This window comes from Aquarana catesbeiana, linkage group LG06, assembly GCF_042186555.1.
Source record: "Aquarana catesbeiana isolate 2022-GZ linkage group LG06, ASM4218655v1, whole genome shotgun sequence".
Lineage (NCBI taxonomy): Eukaryota > Metazoa > Chordata > Amphibia > Anura > Ranidae > Aquarana > Aquarana catesbeiana.
Window position 1 is genome coordinate 378,173,484 of NC_133329.1, and position 21,595 is coordinate 378,195,078.

A 21,595-nucleotide genomic window follows, 5' to 3' on the forward strand; every position below is an offset into this window, starting at 1 on the left:
CTGCATTAGAAAACTCTTTTGTTACTCATTTTTAATAAGACTTTTATTTAATGCCGGCGGTTTAAAGTCAAACAGTCAGGGTTGGGGTGGCCATTTGGTTATCCTGCTGGAATGTATTACCAATGTATTCAGTACGGGTCCCTGTTAACCATTTTTCACCCAAGACAATTCTGCCATTTCTCTCCTACATGTAAAAATCATAAAAATTACTCAGAACCCCCCAAACATTATGTATATTTTTCTTAGCAGAGATCTTAAGGAATAAAATGGCAGTTGTTACAATTTTTTATGCCACACTGTATTTGTGCAGCAATTTTTCAAACAAGATTTTACTGAAAAAAAGAAAACGTTCATGATTAACCACTTCAGCCCCAGAAGGATTCCTGACCAGAGCACTTTTTGCGATTCGGTACTGCGTCGCGTTAACTGACAATTGCGCGGTCGTGTGGCGTTGCACCCAAACAAAATTGACATCCTTTTTTTCCCACAAATAGAGCTTTCTTTTGGTGGCATTTCATCTCCTCTGCGTTTTTTATTTTTTTGCGCAACTGAAAAAAAAAAAGCAATATTTTTTACTTTTTCCTATAATAAATATCCCTAAAAAATATATAAAAAACAAATTTTTTCCTCAGTTTAGGCCGATATGTATTCTGCTACATATTTTTGGTAAAAAAAAAAAAAATCGCAATAAGCGTATATTGATTGGTTTGTGCAAAAATTATAGCGTCTACAAAATAGGGGATAGAGTTATAGCATTTTTATTATTATTATTATTTTTTTTACTAGTAATGGCGGCGATCTGCGTTTTTTATCGTGACTGCGACATTATGGCGGACACATCGGACACTTTTGACACCATTTTGGGACCATTGTCATTAATGATCATCAGTGCTATAAAAATGCACTGATTACTGTGTAAATGACACCAGCAGGGAATGGGTCAAACACTAGGGGGCGATCAAGGGGTTAAGTGTGTCCTAGGGAGTGATTCTAACTGTGGGGGGAGGGGCTACCACTCACATGACAGCGATCACTGCTCCCGATGACAGGGAGCAGTAGCTCCCTGTCATGTCACTAGGCAGAATGGGGAAATGCCTTGTTTACAAAGGCATCTCCCCGTTCTTCCACTTCATGACCGTGACACAACTGTGAGCCCCTGGTGGACATCGAGTCCGCAGGACCCGCAGGCACGGTCACGGAGCACGCGGTGCACGCTCAAAATGCCGCAATTTAAAGGGAGCGTACCTCTACACCCATTTGCCCAGCCGTGCCATTGTGCCGACGTACATAGCCATGTGCTGGACGGCTAGTGGTTAGAAAAAGAAAACAGAACAAATTATGTTACTCCGAGTAAATGGATACCAAACATGTCATGCTTTAAAATTGCGCACACTCATGGAATGGCACCAAACTATGGTACTTAAAAATCTCCATAGGCGATGCTTTAAACATGTTTTACATTGGAATGGCCGGACCATAATGATGTAATTGCCATGCATGTGCACAGGAGTCACTACATTCCCTATTAGATTGTAAGCTCTTATGAGCAGGACTCTCCTAACCCTCTTGTAATTTATTGTATTGTAAGTGTACTGTCTACCTTGATGTTGTAACGTGCTTCACATACTCTTGGCACTATATAAATCCTGTATAGCAATAATAATTTTCATGGCACAGAGCAGGTGCTGTAAATGTGCTCAGAGCTGTAATGATTTTAATGCTGTGTGTACCTTCCTGTCCTGATGACAACCACATTTCTTAAAGTGTTACTAAACCCACAACAGTAAAATCAGACTGTATATGCAGTAAAGCATGCTTGTTAAACTCACTGTGGACCCTAAGGGGTTAATCATTTGCATTGTGTGAAAAGGCTGTTTGATCCTGTCTTATCTGATCCTCCCCTTCTTCTACTGTCCCCAAACCATCTTCTAAAAGTGCAAAGCCTTGGAGGCACTCTGCACATGCTCAGTTTGGTGTGTATTGTTAGAGAGTTTATTTTTTATTTTTTTTGGGAGGGTGCATGTGACCAGCACAGGGCCAATCAGCACTGTCCAGACAGAGGGTCAGGGGTCCTGCAGCCTCATGGGACAGTCAGAGGAGAATGAAAACTCCTCCTACAAGCTTTAAACAGTGCTTGGCCAGACACTAATAGAAGTTACACGACTGCTATATACAGCTGGTGATAAAAGGTATTTAGCAGTTTATATTTACTAAAATGATTGCATGACCATGTTCTGCAGGGAAAGGGTGAATACCGCGCTAAGCCTGAAAAACAAACATAGCAGCAACTAATAAGTGGAATACATACACCCATAGAAAACAAAAAGGAAAAAAATAGCTGCGCTTAAGGTTATACAGGTTAAAGTGATAAACCAATGTGAATCGAATGAGTGAAACGAATGAGTGAAATTCTAGATAATAATAAATAATTATGAATACCGGTAAAAATAATGAAAATACAATTGCAGGACACAATATTGTAAATGTTGTGACAATACAGTATAATCTGCCACCACCATTGAGTGCTGATCACCGTAAGAAATACGCGCTTACCAGAGGCAAGCAAAGAAACAGCTTGCATTTATAACCCAGCCAAGGCCTTTATGTGGGGATCATGGATGGATCACTCAGACTTCCACCGGACCTCTGTATAGCTGCCACCCACTAAGATATATGGAAGTGGGTACCAAGTTTAGGCCGGGAAAATAAAAACGAAGCTCCCAGAGTGTATTACCGTAGTTACATTTATTGTAAAAAGGTAAAGATTGCACTTACAGATAAAAGTAGATAAAAAAAGCATGTAAAGCCGGCCGGCTTGCAAGCGCCCGTCCGCTCGGAAGGTCTACCGCAATGACGTCAGCACGTCCTGTCCACCCGACGTACATTTCGTCATAAATTGACGTCGTCTGGGGCACCTTGTGTTTTGTGTACTGTGGTAGAACAAATATAGTGAATGCAGGCTCCTAGGTTCTTGTTCAGGCCAGAAGGAAAATCTTCTCAATGAGGACACAGACAGAAATAAAAACATGGCAAAATGATTAAAGATGAACTCTAGGCAAGTATAAAAGAAAAAAAAAACATTAATGCAACTCTATATTTATTAATTAAGCATTAAAGAGGTTAAAAAAAACAGCATGTTCATCCACTTAACTGCATTTAAATTTGTTTTGTGTGAATGGGGCAGAATCAGATGTTCTCAGGCTATAGTCTCTGCAGATTGTGAATGTGTGAGTGGAGACAATTCCACGTTATAGCCACTAGATGGCATTGACTATCATAGAAAATAAATATGCTCTTCAGCTCCATCTAGTGTCCATAATGTGGTACCTTTGCCATTCACACATTCGATTAACAGAAAAGAACTTTACCTGAGAACTTTTGACCCATTGAGGCATTTTGCTCTATCTGCACAGAATTAGTTTACATGCAGTTTTTTTTAATTTTTTAAAATTTTTTATAAATACACAACTCAATGTGTTTTGTTTTAAATGTAAGCAGAAAAAGCACCTGGATTTGACTTGGTATCAGCCTCTTACAGTCTACTCTACAGCAGTCTACAGTGGGATAAGAAAAACCAGCACACAAAAAAAAAAAAAGAAAAAGTGGCACAAGAAGCCAATCAGTTCATGTGCTGACAAGAAGCATTATGACAGTAGGAGAGAGCAGAGTGACAGAGATGTGAGCTCATCATTGTACTGCTTATACTTTTACTGTCCACTCACAGGGCATGGGTGGGTCTATGGCAGCCTGGACTCGGAGCAAGTGGGTTGGATGATACTGACTATCACTCAACCAAGGAAGACCTAGTGGCGGAAAAGAAGCACTGCAGGGGAAAGCTCTGGATTGAAGGCATGGCAGCAAAAGCTGTTTTTATATTTTGTCATTTAATTGGACTTTTTAAAAAATTTTCCCCTGAAGCCTGCTAAGGTAAATATATATATATATATATATATATATATATATATATATATATATATATATATATATATATATATATATATATATATATTTTTTTTTTTTTTTTCTCATTTGCAAAACTTAATTTTCAGGAGGTTTTAAGCTGTATGCATTTGCAGAGAGGAAGGACTGTGAATAAACCACTTTAATGTGCTAGACTGAATGAATAAAGTTAGAGGAATGTACATTTTTATATGTACACTTTTAAGGTGATGGTTAGTGGGTTTTTTTTATCAGATGAGAATCCATTTAAACTTCACTTTGAAAGGCTTTGACCTTCCCCATCTACATTTCCATTTGCAGGAATACAAGTGTGCCTCCTTTCTGATATTTCATAGCTTAGCTTTGTTTCTTATTCTGTCAGCCTTCGGTATATATGTAATTATATATATATATATATATATATATATATATATATATATATATATATATATATATATTATTATTATTATTATTATTCATTGAAGATTTGGGTTTGTTGTCAGGTTAGAAGGTTGTATCCTTCAAACAATTTTCTCACTTTGTTCCGTGTTACGTTGATGGCTGCAGTACCATCGTGTACTCTTCACCTGTCCTTCACTAGAGCTGGAATGACACATCGTATAGTTAAAGTGTTTAGCAGTTGAATGATGACAAACACGTCCTGCAGTTTTGACAATTTTTTTTTTATTCCCCTCCCCCCATCCCACTGGATTCCTTGGAGTCAGCCTCACCTATCAAAAGTAACTCGTGCAGATAGCAGAGAAATAAGAGTGGAGAGGAAAATCAGAATAGGTGCCTTGGATTGAGACAAGTACACACTATAGAAGGATATGCTTTGTTCTTTTATTTTTCATCTATAATTTTTTATTGAACTTAAGTGAAGTAGTTACAAAGACCAGCGATAAACGAAGCTTCACATACACATGGGTAAGATCCAACATAATATATCATTCATCAAAATAGGATTAAGCAAACAAAACTAGTACAGTAGTAAACAAGATAACAGTAGGTGAGGACATCATTGGACGAAACGCGCGTAGAGTGGGGCAGGGACGCTGACGATATTGCGTGGAGTGGTAGGAGCCCCTGTTGTGTGATACAACCGAGTCCTGAGCGTGTAATTCATAGTGCTGGGCAGACACTTAGAACATGTGAGTGCAATGTTGTTATTTTTCAAAAAAAAGCCTGCTGAAACTATTTTACGCTATGGAAAGTAGACATGTACATGACAAGAAAAAAAATTTTTTGTTTTGTTTCGTTTTGATTCGTTAATCTAGGTATTTAGTTACGTTAATTTCGGTTGATTCTTTCAATTCGGAAATCATATTCGGAATTCGTATTTAGAATTTTTTTTTTAATTTACCGTTTTTTTTTTTTTATTCAAAACGTTTGAATTGATAAATTACAAATCGGTCAAACCGAAAATGTTAGTTTTTTTTTTTTTTTTTTTTATTCCAATGTGGCAAAGTGAACAAACAAAAGAAAAATCTTCATCAAATGATTAGAATGACTCTTTAAATCACCTTTGGCTTAACTAAAACAGCATTATTTCTAAATGGTATTCTAATAACACACACAGGGGTTGATTTACTAAAACTGGAGAGTGCAAAATCTGGTGCAACTCTGCATATAAACCAATCAGCTTCCAGGTATTTTTGCCAAAGCTGAATTGAACAAACTGATGTTAGAAGCTGATTGGCTACCATGCACAGCTGCACCAGATTTTGCACTTTCCAGTTTTAGTAAATCAACCCCACAGTCTTTGTTTTCAGCAATATGTGTACAGTTAGAATTTGAGTGAAGTTCGATGTAAAATTCTATTCAAATTTCAGTCCGAATTTCCGAAATTTGGATGAATTTCGTTTCGTTATTTGGAGCATTCAGTAAAATTTGTTTATATTGTAATTCAGGCATTCTGATATATCCGATTCTCCGAATAACGAAAATGTATCCGAATAATCATTCGGAATGAAAACGAATCGCACATGTCTAATGGAAAGCCTCTCCTTCTCCTTCCTCCTACTTGCTCCATATTAAATGACTGGATGAGACTCAGATTGACGGATACTTTAAAGGAATTTTCATGAGAGATTGAGCTCGGTTGCTGGTTTATAATTTAACCAGCTGAATCATTCTGTGAGTTTGATTCAGAGCAGGGGGCTCAAACTGGCGGCCCTCCAGCTGTTTCAAAACTACAAGTCCCATCATGCCTCTGCCTGTGGGAGTCATGTTTGTAACTGTAAGCCTTGCAATGGCTCATGGGACTTGTAGTTTTGAACAGCGGCCAGTTTGAAACCCCTGATCTACAGAGACTGGTGAAGGACTCACGTTGTGGTGGAAGCACTTGGTGATCTTTTGAAAATTAGCTGGGACATTTATCTCGTCATAGAAAACGTTTTACACTTTTCACAATTTTCACAACTATTTTTATTACACTGTGGGACACTATATGAATTTTGGCATATATAATGATTTTTATATGAATTTTTGTGAGAGTCCAGTTTGTGGTTATGGCCTATTATACTAACACAATTTATTTTTATATTAGATATTTTCATATTTGTTTGTAATTTCAGTACAACATTTTTTGCACAATATTGGTTACCACTAATATTTTTTGCACTTTAATTTGCACATTTGCACAGTAGATAATTGCTTTTCAGCAGATGGGTTGTTTAGCTACATTTATAGTTTAGCAATGAATTATTTCTGTATGGTGTAGAGGACTTGCGCTAATCTCTCCTTCATTTATTCAGAATAGAATAGCAATGGCAACCTTGATCATGACTGATCACTCTACAACTTTCAAATGTATTGAATGAATTTTTTCTAAGGGACAGAGAGAGTTTGTACGAATAGTTAAGGTTAACCATAGCAATCAGTTCAGACAAGTTGGGTGATAAGTCTTTCCGCCACAGCCTCGTAATTAAGGATTTTCGAGCTGTTAGCATAAGAATGACCTCTATAGGATGATGGGCGGGAAGCATTCAGTGCCTATGTTGAGCAACCCTAGAGTGCAATTGGGTTCAATCAAAACCCCTATTACACTGGAGATCAACCTGATCGTCTGATGCCAGAAACTAGTTAAGTTCTCACATTGCCACAGGGTATGAGTAGACCACATCCTCTCCAGCATAGGGGGAATTATTCAGGTAGAACTTAACCAGTCTGTAGGGGATAAGATACCACAGCGAAATGCATTTGTGGTTCAGTTCCCAGTGGTTAATGCAATGTGAGACCCTATAGGAGTATTGGCTTGCCGATAGCCACTAGTCATCTGAGAAGGTAGCTTGTCGATCTGATTCCCATCTTTGCATTGGGACAGATTTGGTGAAGTTCTGCTTGTGTTGGAGGAGGTAGTAGAAAAGGGAAATTCCTTTCATCTTACATGACAGATCTATGTAGTACTGCCAGGCTTGGGGGAGGATGTGGAAGGAAGGGGTGAGTTTCAGAAAATATGAAATACGCAGATATAGGAAATAATCGGCTGATGAGATTTTGTAAGTAGATATTATGCTTTGTTCATTTTTCATTTCAGAGGTTTACAACCACTTTAAAGCTCATAAATTTAAAGCTTACCTCTACTTTCTTGTTTTAGCAATAGTGCAGGGTGTCTAAATATGACTTTGCAATTCCATAGGAGCCAAAGCCTGACCAGTTAGGAACCAATGAGTTTGCTGCCCAGTGCATGCTACCCTGTTTCCCCGTAAATAAGACCTAGCATGATTGTCGGTGATGGCTGCAATATAAGCCCTACCCCCCCAAATAAGCCCTAGTTAAAGTCCTTGTAGGTCTTATTTCAGGGTAGGGCTTATTTTCGGGGGAAACAGAGTAGGGCTTATTGGGGGGTAGGACTTATATTGCAGCCATCACTGACAATCACGCTAGGTCTTATTTTCGGGGAAACAGGGTAGTATCTAACCAACCGGGTCAGACACACTCCCTTCTCTTTCTCAGCTCTACTAGTGCATGTAATGAAGGGTAATGCCAATAATGCCAAAGTGAAATGGGCATTTCCAAGCATAGATCATTTAAAAATCAAATTAAGACTTTAAAGAAAAAAACAAGTACAAGGTTTCAGTTGGGCTTTAACTTTACTGTACATTTGACAAATGGGAACACACTGGAAGAGGTAAAAATATAAGGCAATGGTGTAAGCACAAATACCCATGCTCTGGAGGCCCCTAAAGCCATTAACAGCATGCAGCATTATTTGTTGTGCTGCTTATTATGTTATTTTGACCTTGAAATAAAGCAAGTCAGCGCATCAGAATAAACGTGTAATCTGGGGGTCTCTGTTGTACCAAAGGATGGTGGATTCACTCATGCACAAGCTTACTCAGCCACCCAAGCAATTCCCATTCACTCTATTTTGCTGAAGAATCAATGACAAAAAATAGCATGCTTAGAAACATCCATGTCTAATTTCTAACACACATGCAGTCTTTGATTTCGGTGAGTATCTGTATGCAGCACCTGTGTCTCCCAGACAGGGTGATATGCTTCAATCTTACGCTGTATGGTCCGAGGTGCCTGTATACATAAGGCCTTAAACAAGCCAGTCAGAGGAGACACACCCACCCCCCTAAATCTACTATCTCTGATTACTTTTCTTTTATCTTCCCATTATTTAGATGAAAGTATACATTTGTAAGTCTAATAAGAACAAACCATTTAAGCTGCTAAGAGCAGGCACAAGACATCCTGTAGTGCATTTATTAGTCTAATAACAGGTCTGAATACGAAGCATGCTGTTTCTACTAACTGATTTACTAATCACTTATTACTAATTTACTGATTTTGTCTTTGCAAAAATAATTTAAAAACATATATGATTTTTCTTGGTGCCTAAACTTGCACCTTTATATTATACCACACTATCTCAAATGCATATAACAGCTGAGGCCATTCGAGTTCCTCCACCCCAAACTCACTCATCCGTGTCTTTATGGGCTTTGTTTGTGCACTGGTGGGCAGTCATGTTGGAACAGGAAGGGGCCATCCCCAAACTGTTCCCACAAAGTTGGGAAAAGTCAGCTGAAATTGTCCAAAATGTCTTGGCATGCTGATGCCTCAACCCCTCAAAAACACCACCCACACCATAATCCCCCCTCCACCAAATAATTTTGACCAGTGCACAAAGCGAGGTCCATAAAGACATGGATAAGCAAGTTTGGGGTGGAGGAACTTGACTGGCCTGCACAGAGTCCTGACCTCAACCCGATAGAATGCCTTTGGGATGAATTAGAATGGAGACTGCAAGCCAGGCCTTCTCATCCACAACAGTGCCTGACCTCACAAATGTGCTTCTGGAAGAATGGTCAAACGTTCCCTATAGACACACTCCTAAACCTTGTGGACAGCCTTCCCCGAAGAGTTGAAGCTGTTATAGCTGCAAAGGGTGGGCCAACTCAATATTGAACCCTACGGACTAAGACTGGGATGCCATTAAAGTTCATGAGCGTGTAAAGGCAGGTGTCTCAATACTTTTGACAATATAGTGTATCTTGGTGCCTAAAATTATCCCTTTACACTGTACTACAAAATCCTTTCAATTATTGCAATGCCAAGTCTGATGTGCCTTTAGGAAATTCATATCACAGCTGATTGGACCGCATCTAAAAAAAAAAAAATAGGACAAAAATGTTTTTTTTTCATAAATAGTCCACATTATGATTTTGTCTTAATGCCTAAAATTGTCCCTTTATATTGTGACACCAAATTATCTAAAAGTCATATCCCAGCTGATTGGACCACATTTATAAAAGAAAAACTAGAAGAAAAAATGTACACCGAAAAAAAAACTTGTTTTTCGCTTTTTTTTTTTTTTTAATAAATAGTTCCCATTATAATGTTTTTTTGGTGCCTAAAATGTTCCCTTTATATTGTGCTACCAAATCCTTTTAGCTATTGCAATGCCAAGTCTGATATGCCTTTAGAAAGATGTGGTCCCAGCGTGAATCAAAAGGTAAAATTGCTGGTGCGTATCTCTGGTGCGGCCATCTACTGCCATCCAGTACATAGTGCTCAGTGCCAGCAGGGGATAACTCTGGCATACCTTGAGATGTCACTTAAGGAGTTGATACGTTTTCAACTAAAATGGAAAAGTGTTTTTTAAAAATTTTAAAATAAATCATTTAACAGTATCTTGAGGTTTTGTGGGGACAGAATGTCTTGCTTAAAACGTTCTTGCTAAAATAAAAACACTTTTCCAACATTGAGAGAGAAAGAGAAAAAAGTAGAGAAAAGTTCCCGCTGACAAGTCTGGAATCCCGTGTCTTTGAAAGATGCTTCAGAATCTTAGTGACTCAACTAGTCAAAGGAGTGTATACCCCACTGACAAGGTTTAAATATGTTTTATTTCAATTCAGCCTAGACTTCACTTGAGACTCAATTGTATTCCGTGAGAAGCGTATACAGTGTGTTTTAATCTACAGGCTTCTCACAGGAGTTTTCTTTAGGTAACAAAAGAGAAGAAATATTCTCATTGTTTCCAGAAATAAAAGAACCCAAGTGTGAGAAATGATATTGTAAACCACTCAGCAGTAACAAATAACACGTAGCCGTGGTGGGGCCTTGTGTTTGGCAACTTTTAAAAAGACCGGGTCAGTGATGGACATCTGTAATAATCTGGATCTCTACTGTGTTGTTATAATGGTGAAGCCTTCTTCTCTGGGATTACTTTATTTTGGTGGGCAGTGGAAAAGTTCTCTGTAGTGGAAAAGTGTTGCCTTATTTTGGTGGACAGTGGAATAGGTGCCCCTTACATTGGTGGTCAAGGAAAACGTTGCACCTTCTATGGGTGGGCAGTGGAAAAGGTACCCCCTTTATATGGGTGGTCAGTGGATAAGTGCTCCCATAAATTGGTGATTGGTACTAAAGGGACACCTTACTTTGGCATACAGTGGGTGAATTACCACTTTAACCACCTCAATACAGGGCACTTTCACCCCCTTCCTGCCCAAGCCATTTTTCAGTTTTCAGCGCTGTCGCACTTTGAATGACAATTGCGCGGTCATGTTACACTGCACCCTAATGAAATTTTTATCATTTTTTCCCCACAAATAGAGCTTTCTTTTGGTGGTATTTGATCACCTCTGCGGTTTTTATTTATTGCGCTATAAACAAAAGAAGAGGGACAATTTTGAAAAAACACAATATTTTTTACTTTTTGCTATAATAAATATCCAATTTTTTTTTTTTTTTAACACATTTTTTTCTCAGTTTAGGGTGATACGTATTCTTCTACATATTTTTGGTATAAAAAAAATCGCGATAAGCGTATATTGATTGGTTTGCGCAAAAGTTATAGCGTCTACAAAATAGGGGATAGATTTATAGCATTTTTATTTATTTATTTATTTTTTGCTAGTAATGGCGGCGATCTGCGATTTTTATTGTGACTGCGATATTGCGGCGGACATATCGGACACTTTTGACACATTTTTGGGACCATTCACATTTATACAGCGATCCATGCTATAAAATTGCATTGATTACTGTGTAAATGTGACTGGCAGGGAAGGGGTTAACCACTAGGGGGCGATCGAGGGGTTAATGTATGACCTAGGGAGGTGATTCTAACTGTGGGGGGAGGGGACTGACTGGGGGAGGTGACCGATCGGTGTCCCTATGTACAAGGGACACGCCATCGGTCTCCTCTCCTGTCTGACAGGACGTGGATCTGTGTTTACATGCACAGATCTACGGTCCTGCTCTGTTACCCGGCAATCATGGGTGCTCGGCGGACATCGCGGCCGCCGGGCACGCGCACCGGGTCCCGAGCGATGCAGCGTGCGCGCGCCCCCTAGTGGCTCAGGAGGGCGATCACGTCATATGACGTCCGCCCAGAACAAGAGAAGCCTCATCCCGCCGTCATATGACGGTGGGCGGTGGCTTAGTGGTTAAAGTATAACTAAAGGCAAAACTTTTTTTTTTGGGATAGAGTGGAGAGGGATTAGAACCCCTGTCAGTTTTTATTGCTGTCTGTAACCCAGGTAAGGAGATCCACCCTCTCTATTTGTCCTGTTTACTATTATCAATGAAAGTGAAAGTAAAAGAAAACCCCAAGTTTTGGGTTGTCCCCAGAAAAGTAATAGAGGGTAAATCTTTCAATGGGGCAACTAGTTCTGCTGACCTGTGGGTCCCCAAGGAATTCCCTTCATTTGCAGGGATTTTCCCTCACTTCCTGTTTGGCTAAGAGAAAGTTCTGCAATAGGACACAGATAACAAAAAAAAATCTGACAGGAGATTTAAGCCTTCCTTACTCTATCCAAAATGAAAAAAAAAAACATTTTGCCTATAAATCTACTCTAAATTTATGGCCAGTGGGAGACAGTATCCCTTACATACACGTATCACAAACCTACTGAGTGACATATCAGTATGGATGTGGCACCACTTCCTCAAACTCAATCTTTCTAAAATGAGCTTGTAATATTTCCTCGGTCCATTCCCAGGGACTTTTACCACTGAGATCAATGGCAGAACCATTGGTCCCACCAAACACACAAAGGTGATGGGTGTAATCCTAGACGCTGACCTCAGCTACAGCCCCCACATCTAATCACTGGCTACATCTTGCCGCCTTAACCTCCGCAACATTTCCAGCATTCACCCCTTCCTGACTAACGACACCACAAAACAACTTACTCCTTGGTTATTTCTCGCCTTGACTACTGCAACTCTCTCCTCACTGGCCTACTCTTACACAGGTTATCCCCCCCCTCAATCTATTATGAATGCTGCAGCTAGACTAACACACCTCACTAATCGATCCGTGACTGCTGCTCCTCTCTGTCAATACCTTCACTGGCTTCCACTACCCCACGATATAAAATTCAAAATACTAACCACAACATACAAGGCCTTCCATAACCTTGCCCCCAGTTACATCACCATCCTCATCTGCAGATATTGCCCAAATAGTTCTCTCCGCTCCACCCAAGACCTTCTGCTCTCTAGTTCCCTTGTTACCTCCTCCCATGCTCACTTCCGGGACTTCTCCAGAGCCTCTTCCATCCTCTGGAACTCCCTGCTCCAGTATGTCTGGTCAGCCCTTATCCTGTCCACCTTTACGCGATCCCTGGAAATTCACTTATTCAGGGAATCCTACCCCACCTCTACCTATGAACTGTACCCACGTCACCTCCATCAGATCATCCCCGGCAGCTATTACCTTTTGTACCACCTCCCCCTCCCTTTGTAAGCTCCATGACCAGGACCCTCCTATTCCTTCTGTATCAAACTGTATTGTAATTGTACTGTCCCCTCGACATTGTCAAGCACTGCGTAAACTATTGGCACTATATACATCCTGTATAATAACAATAATAATAATAGTAGTCAGTGGAATGGATGCCATCCTTACAGACAACTAAAAAAGATCTTTAGTGTCCACAGTTACTTGTCTGCTGAGTGACTGGCAAAGGAACTAAATAGGCACCATCAAGCATGTATTCAATCTGCCTCTGCTCATTGCTCAATTAACCCCTAACTACCATAGAGTTCTGTTCAACCCTGGTGGGGAAAAAGTGCTTTAGACATTATAGGCTGTGTAGCACCCTCCTAGTTTAGAGTAGGCTGCTGGGAAAATTAAGTTAACTCCTCTGTAGAGCAAGGTAATGCTGCTCTTTCTTCTATGGTCCTGTGGACCATAGAAGAAAACCAGTGGCGCAGGGTTTGATTTCTTTGGGCTGTTCATTTTCTCAAAGGCTGCTGATCTGCTACTTCCTGCTGTCTTCTGGATATTTAAAGAAGTATAGTGGGAGGGAGAGCAGGACAAGCAGCCTGAATAATTATGGGATCCCTGAGGATGCATGCCAAGTAGGTGGAGGGAGAACCCATAAGTGTTCTGAAGCCTGGCAGCCAAGGTGGGGAGTTCCAGGGTCCAATCTTCTGGAGGAGACCCCCTGTGCTGGGGGCTCTGCTCCTGGGGCAGAGAGAGAGAGAGAGAGAGAGAGAGAGGGCCTGGGTCAGAGTGATAGAGAGAGAGAGAGAGGGCCTGGGTCAGAGTCTGGATAGAGTCAGGAGAGCAGGAGTGAGGAAGCTCCACTATTCTGGGACTGAGTGAATACTTGATCCTGTTTCACAGTGGAGAAGTGCCTTTGAAATGTTTTACCTTACAATTCAGTGCAGTGCAGCCAAGAGTTGTGCAATACTGCCTACGTGTGTCTACTGCAGCCAGAAGCTGTACAATACAGCCAGGAGTTGTACAAATTCAACCAAGAGACAGTACAGTGTAGCCTGTGGTAATGCAATGCGGCCTATGGTCATGCAATACAGCTAGCATTTTGTACTAAGCAGCCACAAGTCTAGCAGTCCTCAAGTTCTACAGTTCAGGGTACCCCATGCTCCCCATTCCAATCTAAGTTCCTGTTAAAAAAAACAGCTAGGCTAATTCTTGAGCCAGTGGAATAATGCAAAAAATGTCATGTGCTTGCATTATACCATTAAATATGAACCCTGACCAAGAAAAAAAAAAACATATTTGTTAACTCTCCAAATAGCTTGTGGGCATTCTATGTCTTTTTTAAATGTGAAATTAGGTTCCTAAGACCCACCACTATTTACATTAATTCATGGTCCTATGATCCACCTGAAGTACTGACCCCCGACGGGCCCTGCAGATTTGTTCCAGGTTCTATTTCCAAGTGATGGCAGCAAGGCTCACAGTAGCTCTCTCAGTCTCACACACAATAACCAGGTGATGGGTGTCTTTTTTTTGGCTTTATTGCTGGTTAAACTTGGATGGGGTGCAGGAAAGTGCACAAAATGTATAGAGGACTTTCTAGTCTGCCTCTTCTCTTCTCTCCTCCCTTCTTTGTGAAGACTAGAGGCACTAGTATTTCTCGGACTTCCAGCAGAGCAAATCCCACTTTGGTAGCACTAACACAGTCACACAAGGGGTTAAATATCAAAAATCACTAGGATTCTACTTCCAGGCCTCTACTCAATGTGTCTCCAGATACCTTCCGGACACACCTCCCCAGGGATTGGCCAGAGTCCCATGAATATTCCACTTAGGGTCTGCCTTTTCCAGCCCCCTACATTCTAGAACCTACTAGAAGGTAGGGAGACGTAGTTGAGCCTGCAGCTTGTGAGGCCCAGAACAGACAAAATAATCACTCTCTGCTCCACTGGCTATAGAGGAGCCAAAAAAGACTAGATTTACCTTATCTTCACTAGCAACCAAACCTAGGAGTGCTGCCCCCCACACTGGCTGCAGTGATGGTGACTATTCATCTGAAGCTGCTCTGAATGCTGGACTCAATGCAGGCAACAGGTCTTGTTTCAGCCCCTCCTGTCAATGTCATTATGCCACTGTAATCAGTGATTTGAGTGATTGGTTATCAGGAATACCCTCCAATCCTGCAGCACTAAGAAGCAGAAATCTAGGATGTTGGATGTCTACAGATTGAGGTAAGTATACTGTATGTGGGTCTTAAAAACTTTTCATCTTTATTTATTTTTCTCCCCAGTTCACCTATGCTTTAACTTGCGGAGGAGGAGGTGTGGTTGCACACAGTTCCAGCTTTTTATATATCTGCCTGACGGTTAGGGCCTTAAGAGACCCTGCAGGCGATCGTGTATTTTTTGATTGTACAGAAATTACTTTGGGGGTTATGCTGTGACGGCAGTTCAGAAGCAATCTTTATTTACATAGACTTTCTCCAGAATACATTCTGTAATAGCATATGGCTGAGTTCACCAATGGGGAGTCAATGAGTATCGCATGCATTACTAGTATCCTACCTATTCCCAAACATCAGTGACTGGATGACGACCAACGTGATTTGCAATCCTGCTTTATTTTTTATTTTCTTCATATATTTTTCAGCTCCTGTTACAACCTGTGATGAAAACACTTTTATGTGCAGCAACAAAGTATGCATCCCTAAGCAGTTCCTCTGTGACCACGACGACGACTGTGGAGATGGCTCTGATGAATCTCCAGAATGCGGTAAGTAACATTTGTGCCACCCACAATAAAAATGTTCCCAAGAAATAAAGTTAATTTGCAGCTCGGCACACACTGGAGGTTAAAACGTGGGTTTATGATATATATTTTATCCACCAAGGCACATCATGCACTATACAGAGTGATCATAATTAAACTGATGGGTGAAGCAGTTCGAGATCTAATAGAAGGACCACAGTAAATGTCTGTGATGAGCTGAAAGCTGAGCTCCTGGTACAAAAACATTCTCAGAAATATATTCCCCAGTTGATTTTGTTAACCCAGATGTTGCCTTAAAAAAGTAACTGTGACATCATCACTATCATACACATAGCCTGTGCAGAGAGCAGAGCTGTGGGAGGGACCCAGCAGGCTCCAACTCTCGGTTGCCTGTAGAAAACTACAGGAGGGGACGGATATAAGACCAGTCACCCTGCACAAGGATAGAGAGCTGTAGTCACAGGTTTCTATTACGAGAAAGGGAGGCAAAGTACAGGAGTTGTTTATGATGGATCACTGCACAGATCTGTCAGAAATAGGACATCAAAAAGTAATGATACATACCAAAAATGAAACACATGAAAATACATGAAACACACGGCTCATGTATTTAGATTTGTGTTTAGTCCAGATTTCAGCTTTAAAGATTTTCTTCAGTGAAAATAAAAATGTATGCAAGATATATACAAAAAGATAAATACAGTAAAACCTTGGTTTGAGAGTAATTTGGTTTGAGAGAGTTTTGCAGGACAAGCAAAATTTTTAAATGCATTTTGACTTGATATACAAGCGATGTCTTAATATACAAGTAGCGTCATGTCACAAATGAGTAGAAAAGAGAAGAGAGGCGCCTCTATTAGTTTAGCAATATAGTTACATTTAATGAAGGTACAACGTTTAGCAAGTCACATGGTTGATGATTAAAACAGGCACATCTAAGTATGCAGACATCCGGGATAAAGCTGTCCACACAAACCATCCCCCGCACAACCATCAACGTCATCCCTTCCACACTGCGCTCCATGAGCACTTCAAGCCTCGCTTTCAGATCTCTCTACTGCAGGGTAGTCTTCCCGGTCACAATTGCAGACTGACAGTGGTAAAAACCAGCGGTGTGGAGGATGATCTATGTAGACAGCTTTACCACAGGTGCTTGCACACTTAGATGTGCCTCTTTTAACCACTTCAGCCCCAGAAGAATTTACCCCCCTTCTTAACCAGAGCACTTTTTGCGATTCGGCACTGCATCGCTTTAACTGACAATTGAACGGTCATGTAACGTTGTACCCAAACAAAATTGAAGTCCTTTTTTTCCCACAAATAGAGCTTTCTTTTGGTGGTATTTGATCGCCTCTGCGGTTTTTATTTTTTGTGCTATAAACAAAAAAAAGCAACAATTTTGAAAAAAAACACATTTTTTTTTACTTTTTGCTATAATAAATATCCCTCAAAAATATATAAAAGTTTAGGTTGATATGTATTCTTCTACATATTTTTGGTAAAAAAAAAATCGCAATAAGCGTATATTGGTTTGCGCAAAAGTTATAGCGTCTACAAAATAGGGGATAGATATATAGGATTTTTATTGTTATTTTTTTGTTTTTTACTAGTAATGGCGGCGATCTGCGATTTTTATCGTGACTGCGACATTATGGCGGACACTTCGATTTTGACACATTTTTGGAACCATTGGCATTGATTATTGTAAAAATGTCACTGGCAGTGAAGGGGTTAACACTAGGGGGCGGTGAAGGGGTTAACTGTGTTCCCTGGGAGGTGATTCTAACTGAAGGGGGAGGAACTAACTACAGGAAGTGACAGATCGTAGATCCTAGCTAATAGGAACACACGATCTGTCACTCCTGTCAGAACAGAACAGAACACTCGTCTCTGTTCTGTTTCTCCTGGTCACAATTGCTCATGGCCGGCGGTCATCGCGACTGTCGGCCACGAGCATCTGCACCCGGACGTGCACGCGCCTGCTATCCGGACCCCACAAGATCATGTACAGTAACGTGATTTCGTGCAGGGGTGCCAACCTGCCGCAGTAAAACTGCGCCGGCTTGTCCGGAAGTGGTTAATCAACTATGTGAGTTGCTAAATGTCATACCTTCATTAAATGTAACCATATTGCTACACTTAAAGGCGCCTCTCCTCTCTTTTATACTCTGTAGCTCCTGCAGGATTTTGCTTCTAATCCCCTTGTGGAGGCTTCCATTTGTGGATGGACATTTTATGGTTACACAACCGATCACATTGCTATAATCTTTTTATATGGACTATAAACTGAAGGACTTATGAATAAATGGTTGTGGAATGAATCATTTGAGTTTCCATTTATTCTTATGGGGAAATTTGCTTTAAAGTGCTTTGGATTACGAGGATGTTTCCGAAACAAATTAGCTGCATTTCTGTGATCCCCAGGAGAAGTAGGGCCAAATCTTTGTAGGGCCAGAGCTTTGGCCCTGCTTCTCCTATAAGAAGTTAAAGGAGAAGTACAGCCAAAGTTCTTTTGTTTGTACTTCTCCTGTGGATCACAGGAGTGCAGATTGTTTTGCACTCTTGGGACCCATTTTCAGCAGGCAGGGGGCTGAAGCTTGCTGTCAGCTGACGTCAAAGAGCCGTTCCAGGCTCGAGAAATATTACGGCTATATGGTCGGGATCTGCCCAGATGCATGGACCGGTACCTGACTCAGCCACTCAGCAAGTCGGTGAGAGCCTGAGCCGGCCGCTCCCTCCACCTTCACAGCCCAGTGCTCCAGTGAGCTTGAGGGGGCAGAGCAGAGAGCCAATGACAGTGACTGACAGTCACCAGCTCTGCTCAGGGAGCACTGAGAACCGAGTGCTTGGCGATGTTTGATCGCTCGGTTCTCAGCCTTAGAGCATTTGACTGATGCCCCATCCACCTAGGTAAGTATGCTTAAAAAAAAAATCCCATACTTCTCTTTTAAATTATTAAAAAAAAAAATCACATTAGCAGATAGGTCTGTGATTTATTGCAGATAATGCTTGCCGCGCTGTACATAGTTGCAACATTTTAAATTTTTCTTTTCGGTCATGCTGCTTTTTCAGGTTATCGCCAATGTGCTCCTGATGAGTTTATTTGCGCTGATGGACGCTGCCTGCTAAATTACCAGTGGCAATGCGATGGTGACTTTGATTGCCGAGATGGGTCAGATGAAGCCCCTGTAAACAGAAAGTGCCTTAATACAGGTAGAAGGTTCAACCATTCATTCCGTTTCAAACTACCATGTCTGGTAGATTTATGTGTTGTAATATATTCTTACCTCTTTTGGAAAATAAAAAAACATTTTGTAACAAGTGAAAAGAGAGAATTTCTGCACTGCATGTATGGTCCAGCTCTCTACTATAAGAAAAGACACTTATATGACTTGCCAGGTGATTATATGAACAACTGATCAATCAGAAATGTCAGTAAGCCCTGGTTCATACTGGAGCGTTTTGACATATCAAATCACATGTCAAATCAGCGACAATTGCCGTCAATGGCACCATCCTAATCAGTGCGAGGCCGCATCTGCACCGATTTCAAAAAGTAGTTTCTGTACTACTATTTGCGATGTCAGGCTGCGATTTACATTGACATCTGTGCAGAAATCTGCACAGATGTCTCTGAAATCGTGGCCGAATCGGGACTGACATGCAGGAGTGAAAACTTCATTCAGCTTCATTCCCGCAGCTCAGTGTGAACCTGGGCTGAAGGTCAGAAATCCTTATCCCCAGACTTGTTCCACATGAGGGACCTAATGTATTGAAGTCAGCATGACAGCCAATTCATTTCTATCATGACAGGTGTCTTTTATTAATCAAGATGTGATTGTTTAAGTCTTCCTAAACCATTATTTAGTATTTAGGGCTGGCTGTGGGAAATGACATAAAGCTTTTCTAAATTTTAGATTAGTATTGCACCAATATCGGCATCAGTATTGGTGCTGATACTAAGCATTTAGCATGAGTACTAATGCTCCAATACTGATATCTTCAGACTTGGTTCACATACAGTATGTGCAGGCCGGTTTGCAGTGCGATTTCAAAGCCCAGTCCGGTGCAATTTCGTTCAGCGGTGCAGGTGCAATTCCAATGCAAATTAGAATGCAGATTAGAAATCACACCTGAAAGGGACTAAAATTGCACAGGAGCCTTTTTAAAATCCCACTGTGGCCAACCTGCACATATGTGAACAGGCTGTAAAAACTCACTGAAATGCACATGAAAACTCATGTTGAACTGATGCCTCGGCAAGTGAAATCTGTGCAGTTTTCCTATCAGTTTTCATGCATGTATGGTGTGAACGAGTCCTACAAAAAACTTTTCCATGACACTACAAATGGGTATCGGTGGTGGTGGCAAGTACTGTATTGGTACTCGTGCTCAGTCTTAAAACACTGATATTAGTTCATCCCTAGTTTAGATAAAATAGGGCCTGGGGGTATACTAAAGAGATTGTTGGTGTAAAGCTAGCCTAAATATTGGTGTCAGTGGCAGCAATAATTCATCGATATCTGGGTCAGCAAAGATATTCCCCCACATTTGTCAGGGCCAGTAATAACCCCAAGTGAGTGTCAGGTCCGGCATTAACCCTTAGCAAGTGTCAGGAGCAGAAATACCCCCCCAGCAAGTATCAAGGCCAGCAATGATAACACAAAGCAATATCCCCCAGCATGTGTTGGCCTAGCAATGACAACTCCCATAACCCCAGCATTTGTGAGGACTAGCAATGATAACATCCAGCAAGTGTCAGGGTCAGCAATAACCCCTAGCAAGTGTCAGGATCAGACATAGCCTGCAGCAAGTGACAAGGTCAGCAATCATAAATCAAAGCCATAATGCCCAGCATGTGCCAGGGCCAGCAGAGACAACACTCAAAAATAACTCCTAGCAAGTGTCAAGGCCAATAATGATAACCCCAGTTAGTGTCAGAGCAAGCAATAAGCCTCAGCAAAATATTAAACCCCAGCACAGTAATAACCATCAGTATTGGTGTTCTGTAGTTTCACTTAGGCCCCTTTCACACCAAAGGCCCGCTCAAATCCTCCTGTCCATTTTTCAGGCGGATCCGAGCAGGCCATCCATTGACTCCTATGGGCAGGCGGATGTCAGCGGAGATGTGTCCGCTGACACCTGTCTGCCATCCGATCCGTTCAAAACACATGTATGGCGATACATTCGCCATCTGTTTTGGCGGATTGCATGAGATCTGATGAAACGGACATGCTGTCTCCCAATAGGAATCAGTGGGGCTCTGACAGGTCCCTCCCCGCTCAGTGAGCAGAGATGGACCTGTCATCCGCCAGCTCAGCGGAGATCAACAGAGTGATCCCCCGCTAAGCTGGCAGACTCTGCTGAGTGGATCCGCCCCGTGTGAAAGGGGCCTTATCTGAGCACCCACAAAGCTCCCTCATTTCCCATGCCCTTTTTCTTATACTTTTATTAATATTGTTGCTGGGATGCATTTGATGCTGATTTGGGTGTTAGGGGAATTCTATCTAATTTTTTGGTGGTGCTATAGCACCCGCAAACACCCTCAGGGGCTGCCGCTGCCTACAGTATTAGTATAGCATGTGTAGGGAGGATGATAGCCTACAGTAATAAAATATATACAAAACACAGTGTGTGTATGTATGTGTGTGTGTCATCCAGTATTAGAACAGTATTAAAATCCACTTGTGTGCAGGT

At 41.1% G+C, this 21,595-nt stretch overlaps 1 protein-coding gene across 6 annotated transcripts in view; it reads left to right on the forward strand.

The window, feature by feature from the left end:
* The window catches only part of LRP1B (LDL receptor related protein 1B), a 2,172,167-nt gene that overhangs the window by 1,816,675 nt on the left and 333,897 nt on the right, over nt 1-21,595 (forward strand). For all 6 annotated transcript variants that reach the window (XM_073634235.1, XM_073634238.1, XM_073634240.1 and 3 more), the window contains 2 exons: nt 15,779-15,901; nt 18,971-19,111. In XM_073634235.1, the coding sequence (XP_073490336.1) occupies nt 15,779-15,901; nt 18,971-19,111 (264 nt within the window). The remainder of the gene's footprint in view (nt 1-15,778; nt 15,902-18,970; nt 19,112-21,595) is intronic.